The sequence below is a fragment of the Anarrhichthys ocellatus genome, unplaced genomic scaffold (genome assembly GCF_004355925.1).
Source record: "Anarrhichthys ocellatus isolate YVR2014 unplaced genomic scaffold, GSC_Weel_1.0 scaffold8, whole genome shotgun sequence".
NCBI classification, from domain to species: domain Eukaryota; kingdom Metazoa; phylum Chordata; class Actinopteri; order Perciformes; family Anarhichadidae; genus Anarrhichthys; species Anarrhichthys ocellatus.
Window position 1 is genome coordinate 2,448,321 of NW_022280038.1, and position 7,500 is coordinate 2,455,820.

Sequence of the window (7,500 nt, forward strand, 5' to 3'; positions counted from 1 at the left end):
GTGTGTATTTGTATGTGCATGTTTGCGCACGTTAACCAAGCAGCTCCGACCCACTCAATAAGCTTCTATAAGGCCGACTCGTACGCACAAAGGGCAGAGTGTTTCCACCCCCGTGCTGGAAAAGTAAATCACAGAGAGGGGTCTGACTTCTAAAACACACTTGACCATTCAAAGCTGAGTCTAACTTTGGGTTTCCCGGCCACACTGACACGTACATCCAAAGTTAACCCCCCACTCCTTTGCAATTAAAACCATTTAATGAGCTAAATGCTGCTGGCAGAGGGAGCTACCGTCAAAATCTACTTGCATTTTGTCGATGGCTGGTTTAAATTTTAACCTGGGTGCTATTTAACCAGACCCAGCACACATTAATATCATTTTTGCTAAAAGGGAGTGAAAGCAGGAAGCAACTTTATTTATTTATCTTAGATTTATAGTCTAATCTGACACCATACTGCATGTTTTATATGTTCTTCTTTCATTTAAAGCCACCACCATCACTTTCTGTGGCAACAATCTAACTTGTTTGCAGGGAGGACACTCTGTACCAATACCTTACTCGAGTATTCAATTCCTTGTTTGGTCAATAACAATAAATAAAAGCCTATTACGAGTTCCTTAAGTCCATGATGATGTCACCAAATGTTGTCTGACAAACAATCCAAAAACAAAACACATTAAATTTACTAATTTACTAAAGAAAATCAGAAAATATTCACATTTAAGAAGCTGGAACCAGTGAATTATTTGCTTTGCTTTGGAAAATGACTTACGGTCAAATTTTCTGTCGATCAATAAATAGAACAATCGAATGATTTCCGCAATGAAAACGAAAACAAGACGTCTTTGTGATGATCGCAGATCAGGTTCAGCGCCTCAAGGAGCCAGCAGGGACTCAAACCTTTCAGCAGGGTTCAAATCTGTGTCATCTGGTTCAAGGGGTCGACCACTTAAACAACAGAGGCGGCAAGACACAACATTGAGAGATCCAACTGGAAGGAGAGCGTTAGACATTACAAACACACTGCAGTGCTGCTGTTAAGAACCTATTTTAAAAAAGGAATAGTCATCATCAGCACCACCTTATTCAAGCTGAACACACCAGCTGTCACAGTAGGGGGATGGGTGACTCATCTCCTCCTCCCTCCTCGCGCACTTTCTTATTTGGGTTTCACATTTGCAGTGCTAGAAACACAGCAGCAGAAGCAGCAGCACTTGTGACCTTGTGAGAGCCACATATTCTCACCAGTGAGCATCTGGGGCTGTGCAGCTACAGCGAGGCGTTCAGGGCCTCCACTAGTCCTCACATCCTGGATGCTAAAAGGATGCTAAAACTGTCCGGATGCGGCGCTCATCGCAGCATCTGAGCGGGTACCCAACCTAGCGGGACTCGGCTCACACCCAAAGAGCACCGGGTCAATAAAACCAGAGACACGCACGCACCAACCATCGATATAAAACACGAAAACAAGGCCATGAAGAGGCACAAGGCTGATGTAGAGGCGAAAGTTATGGTTTAAAATCGTAAAAAGCAGAGCCTCCATGATGGCTGGCACCGCCTTTGCATCACCCCAGCCCCCCGAGCCTCCAGAGGGGGATGATTTACAATAAAAACAGACAAAGGCCCGGTAGAGGAAGATATCTTGGAACAAATGACAAACGTAATAATACAGTTGATTTCGTATTATGCATGAAAAGGACAAATGTGGGGACAAAACGACTGTCTGTCTTTTAGTCAGCTGCACCCATTTCAGCGTTACACTGACATCTATATTTAAACACCCGAGCACATTCTCACTGAATGTGAAACCAGCAGGTTATGTGTGGTCTCAACATCCTTTTTCATTCATTTAAAAACCTCCACCGAGCCCGCTATTAAAAACACGTTGTATTTCGTAACGAAAATCAAACTGTCAGCACGTTTCTTGGGAGAACATCCTGGACATTTGAAGACACTTAGCTAAAGCTAAAACCTGCGAACTATGCCATGTATTTAGCCAACATGCTAGCATCCAGCTATACAGCGTTTCATATAAATATACACTTGTTTTACCTTTGTGTACAGCTCCGACGCTGCCATGGCGGGGACTCACGCGCTATGTTGTTTCTCCAATCTGGGCTAAAAGTCCCCGCGCTGCATGGGACTCGTTGTGTATTTATGTAGCGGTGGAAGAAATCCTGTTTATGCTGCTGCTGCAGGGACTCAATGGGAAGATGTGTCTCTCATCGACATGATAACCTGGAAAGCTTGAGGCTGCTGAGGTTTCGGTGTCTCACTTTGCATTCTGGGTACAATGGATGAAATGATTCAGCCAAACTGAGAGGGCTGCTGCCGCCGCGTGGGAAACTGCGCCCCCTGGTGGTGACGAGTTAATAATACATCAACAACAAAATAAATGACAAATAATGTAGTTCCAAAAAACATATATGGATAGAAAGGACAACTCTATGTGATGTTGTTGTCTTTTCTTTTTGCTTTAGCATGGCTAAATGTCAATATGAATCACATCTTCTAGCTGTAACTACATTGTGTTTTATGAGGCTCCACCTTCTGAAGTAAACACAATGTTGTAAGTTAGGGCCCTCAGCTGCGGGACCCCAGTATCAATCAATACATTTCTGATTATTTCAGTATAAATATGAAGATAATATCATCCTAGAAATACAAATGTTTTGGTCCATTTTGAAATGGTATGTAATACATGTACATGCAGGGATAGTTTTATATAAGGAATTTGTGAATTTAATGTAAAACGTGTGTGATTTCCCAAAGCAAAATTTGGGTAAAACTTTAAGCAAAGAAAAAAAAAATATGTGACTGATTCACAGAATTTGGGGTAAAATGCAGGAAGATCCAACTAGAATTAAGCTTATTATATTCAGTTTCTGAAATTTTCTTATTTACATAAGTTTAATTATAAAAGGGAAAGTCTAAAATCTAAATTTAAAAGTTCTCCATTCTTGAGGTGTCACTGACTGGAGTTCATATGATTTTTTTACACTCTTTTGTTGTTACCGATGGTCAAACAAAATGGTAAATTTACCTGAGAATAAAAATATAACATCTTTGACGAACTCTAAGGGGAAGTTTGTCCTGAAGCACGTTTTCAAAACACGTGGAAATGACTGCCTGTTTTTCTTCATCCTTGTTTTCCCCATCAAGTGAATTTTGGGAAAACCATTAATATTAATAATGAAAACAGTTTATGGTCCAGTGTCTGCATTAATTAACACAATTTGACCATACCTCCTAAAACATCAAAAAGTCAACGTGACAGACATGACACAGCAATTAAACATTTGTGCAAAACTATTTTATTTACAAAACAAAATGGCACAAAGTGACAGCAGCCATATACATGCAGAAGCTCAGACGGATGTTGTGCTAGCTTAAATTTACCGCATCACAGATAAACTTCATCCAGTTAGGACCTCGGAAAAGCATTATGCAGGGCCATGGGCATTTTAAAGATAAAACTACTTCAGCTTGTGGGGATAGAACACTTTTCCAAAGTCTGAGCATGATTAATAACAGTATTTGTTCCCAGGGCCAAGAGCTGCTCCCAGTACGTTTTTTCACCATAAATGTAGTCTCCTCACACAGCATACAGGACGGACAGACTGCAGCCCTGCTGACAGAAATATAGCTTTAAGGTCCCATATAACTCTCTGCCTCATATTCTCGCATGTTACATTTCCATACACGACAACCTGAAACCAGAAATGTTGACCTAAGGAGAGGACTGTGTCCTCATCTGAACTGAAACGAATGGCACGCCATAAATACAGTGCACGCATTCAACACTTGCAGTTCAGACTGAAGCAACATTTCCTTTTCTTTCACTCTTCAACGTTTCAAGATGTCTTGAAGCTAAAATGGAGCTCAATGAGGTTCACCTTCGGGAGCCCTGCAGCACACATGCGGTTCCATATCACACTCTGGCCTTCGCTGTGTGGTCCTTTAGTACAGCTTCCTCCCCTGGTTCATAAGCAAAGTGTTAACAAAAAGGAGCTTGGCCTCGGCACTGGATTACCATATTCGTTTAAGCTAAAAGCATATTGTCAGCATCATTTAGAACAGTGGTTCTCAACTGGTCTGGCTGCGGGACTCACCATCACCCCTAATTGACAAGCCGCAAGCCAAATTTTATATATACATATATATATATTCAAGAAGTCTAAAATAAATTGCGTAACAGAATTCATTTTAGAAAAGTTATTTTCACCGAATTGACCTGCAGCTTTAAATTCAGTTCATTCAGGGTGAATTGAAAAAGCCACAATATTAAATTTTTCTCATCTTCTAAAAAGAGAAATTAGTATGGGAAGAATTCACTTATACGAGTCTGTCCAGTCAGAGCCTATTGACTCTGGTCTCACTGGCCATTTTTCTCTTTTGGGAATCGTCCTATGATTTGACTTTCACAACTTTGAAGGAATCAGCTCGGCAGTTCGCTGGGTGTGGGGTGTGGGCTTCTGTTGGGTGGGGTCCAGGCTGGAGGGGAGGGGGTTCGGTACTGTGAGGGGTGGGAGAGATAATGTTACAGCTCTGAGACTTGAGTAGAAAGGGTAAAAGCCGGGAGGCGCTGCAGGGGCTGTGTGTGCATCAGCCAGCCAGTTTACTGGCCACCAGAGAGGGTTTCCTCTGGGGCAGGTCCTGGGGGGTGGGGATGTGGTCCCCTGTGATCTCGGTCTTCTCCGGCGCAGCTGTCGGCAACTGCTTGTTCTTTATCTTGGCTTTGGCCATGTTGTAGTCGCCAGAGTCAAAGTACTTTTGCTGTAGAGAGACACATGATTCACACATGAACTGCATTGCAAGGAGAAAATAAATTGCATCTTCAACACACAACGGGTTTGCTTATTTTTATTAGAATCATTTTTTTGCAGACAAACACCAGATATAACTCACCCCCTTCTGGAGGCGTTTGCGAAGCAGGTCGGAGCCCCCGGGTTTGTTTCCTAAATTTGGGTATCTGGCCTTCAGTTTAGCCTCTTCTGACTTCTCAGAGTTGATCATCTTGTCCTGAACCTCCTGAAAACAAAGCAGAGTCATTAGGCATCGACCATTTAGGGGGAAAACGTTTTGCTCCAAAACCACATGCAGCACAACACCAGACTACATTCACCAGGTGTCCCCCAGGCTCCCACTGAAACGTCAGTCAGCTGATGGCAGTGCGGTATAGAGATAGTCTGGCTCCATGTCAAACCGTTGACTAATAAAGTAAAGTAACCATTTACTAAAACATAAAATTTCTGGATAAAACCTACGCAACCTATTACTATATTAACAGTTGTCATTAGAGGTTCAAACCACTGCGTTTTATTGAGATCTGCTGCTCACATCAAATCAAGATAAAAGCAAGTGCATCTTCGACAGCGCCCTCACAAACAAGTCACTGTGGAGCTAACCTGTTGACCAGTAGGTTGAGTGGGTTGGACCATCAACAATATAACCGCCGTTTGTTGTTCGTTAGAGCTGGGAGTCTAACAGCTAGCTAGGTAGCAAGTTAGCAGCACGCAACATTGCGGAAGCTAAGGTTGAAATGAAAGATTCCTTTAGTGTAACTAGGCTTCAAGCCATAGTACAGTTGGGTTAAGCTAAAATAACACTAGCAGCTGAGCGAACTGTTAACGCTACTGTCCAGTGTGACTGTGTGTGAATGCCATGGCAGCGGCTAGCATTAGCTTTAGCGGCACCTCTGACAATCACACAAACCATCCGAAACATTCCTTGTTTTAGCAACTGAAACCGCAGGCCACGTTAACCGGTGACATTAAACGGCATATGTCGTTATGAAGTTTGACAAATAAGATTAACAATTCGACCCCAGGGCTCAGTAGTGTTACGTCAGCTGGCTTCGGTTGACATGTCAACAATAACGAGCGCGGGGCGAAGAAGCTATAAAAATGTAACTGCTATAACAAAGTCAGTGCTGCACACGTTACCTTTTGGTCCACTGGTGTCTCCTCGGCTGTCTGTGTTTCTTCGTTATTTTCCGACATTTCTGTATTTCCGTGATCTCCCACGCGATATCTAACGTTAGTCTTCTCGAGACTAGTTGAACAAGTGATCTACAAAATCCTCTGCTGTGACTTTTCGGTGTAGCCACACGAGTCCTGCCGACTGCCGAGCGCGCACTCCCGCACAAAAAAAAAGTACTACGTCACAGGCGGAGACACCATGCGCGTCCACGTTCGGGCACTCCTGCCTCCTCCCATGGTGCTGGGATCGGATTTGCATTGCGTAACACACCGATCAGCTGTTAGACCCATGTGCTGCTGCACAAATCCAGATTTCAGCCAAATAATCCTCAGATTTGGAGCATGATGAATGCGGCACTGACCAACACAGTGTAGTGCACTTTATGAGTCAATATTATTTCTTCATGCAGTGCGTTTAGAGACTGAAATATGCGGTAGCTGCTGACCTTGTGCTAGATTACAGGTGGATTTAGCAACACGGCATACATAAGAGAAACAAGCACGTTCGGGGTCAACAGCAGACTCAAAGTCTGACTTTGTCACCATGCAAAAAAAAAGTACAAATTCAGTGAGACTGTGCAGGTGCATTTTATAGCCTAGTGGCTCACAGTGAGTGGCCGCCACCAACTGTCAGCAGTGCTCTTGACTACTGTCAGCTGTTGTAGATTGCTGTGTGTAGTCTTACTATTACCTCTAAATATGAATACAATACTTTTAGGGGATGCAGTTTTGTCAAATAGATTTCTTTCACATTTTGGTTTCATATTTCAAACAAACATGACATTGTTGCTTTCTTCTTTTGAGCCTGAATTTGTCAACTATAAGCATGTGCTATTGTAAAAATACTCTTATCTTGACCAGCATAACTCCCAATTATCATGATAAATGTGTTCAGGATCTGCCACTCCACAGATATGTCGTATAAGATGAGTTGCCTCAGTGTTTGTCCGTCCACTGATGGTCTTAATTATGATAATAAAATAACGTTGACTTCTGCTTTATAATTGAATTATCACCTGTAGATAAACCATGTTACTGATTGTAGCATTTTTGGTCCAACATCGCCGTCTGTTTTTATAATGAATCCAAAAACCCAAAGCGGTGCCACAGCCCTGTTTTCCTCATAAGGTAACGTTTGGAACCAAATTTAAAGCAGAATAACCTGTGTTTTGTTCCTTTGATTCTGTGTGATTGTATGGAGATGTAGTGTAATAATAATAATAACAAAGAGACAGAGCAGCTCTCAGATTGCTTTAGAAGATAGATATATTTTTTTCAGATTTGAATATTAATGTCAAAAATACATACTATGATATACAGTTTGCACTACATCATCTTAGCATGACAGACGTCACAAGTAGTAACTGAAATATTAATTTAAATATTAAATAAACTGATGGTAAGTGAATGTGTAAACACTAAACTAAGATTACTCTTTCTATTGCAACACTTCCAATAAAGAGGTTCTGTAACAGTACAAAAGTATTAGAATATTACTATTTTCTGTTTCATTTCCAG

At 41.9% G+C, this 7,500-nt stretch overlaps 3 protein-coding genes and 1 long non-coding RNA gene across 7 annotated transcripts in view; all 4 read right to left on the reverse strand.

Annotated features, from left to right (window-relative positions):
* myo5aa (myosin VAa) overlaps nucleotides 1-2,283 on the reverse strand; it is a 43,350-nt gene extending 41,067 nt beyond the window's left edge. For all 4 annotated transcript variants that reach the window (XM_031848275.1, XM_031848278.1, XM_031848277.1 and 1 more), the window contains exon 1: nucleotides 2,054-2,283. In XM_031848275.1, coding sequence (XP_031704135.1) covers nucleotides 2,054-2,080 — 27 coding nt within the window. In that variant the 5' untranslated portion in view covers nucleotides 2,081-2,283. The remainder of the gene's footprint in view (nucleotides 1-2,053) is intronic.
* A 1,012-nt stretch (nucleotides 2,284-3,295) lies between these two features.
* LOC116384023 (uncharacterized) lies at nucleotides 3,296-4,217 on the reverse strand. The gene is made up of 2 exons (XR_004212794.1): nucleotides 3,898-4,217; nucleotides 3,296-3,629 (listed from the first exon to the last, which is right to left on the reverse strand). It is a non-coding gene; the product is annotated as an uncharacterized LOC116384023 (long non-coding RNA).
* A 252-nt stretch (nucleotides 4,218-4,469) lies between these two features.
* On the reverse strand, nucleotides 4,470-7,125 carry arpp19a (cAMP-regulated phosphoprotein 19a). Its single transcript, XM_031848303.1, has 3 exons — nucleotides 5,947-7,125; nucleotides 4,910-5,032; nucleotides 4,470-4,777 (listed from the first exon to the last, which is right to left on the reverse strand). Exons 1-3 carry the CDS (start codon nucleotides 6,001-6,003, stop codon nucleotides 4,607-4,609), a joined length of 351 nt encoding a protein of 116 aa, XP_031704163.1. The 5' UTR covers nucleotides 6,004-7,125; the 3' UTR covers nucleotides 4,470-4,606.
* A 105-nt stretch (nucleotides 7,126-7,230) lies between these two features.
* The window catches only part of atosa (atos homolog A), a 31,867-nt gene continuing 31,597 nt past the window's right edge, over nucleotides 7,231-7,500 (reverse strand). The window contains exon 12 of the mRNA XM_031848300.1: nucleotides 7,231-7,500. This exon is cut by the window's right edge and continues 910 nt beyond it. The gene's annotated coding sequence lies outside the window, so the exon portion shown is untranslated.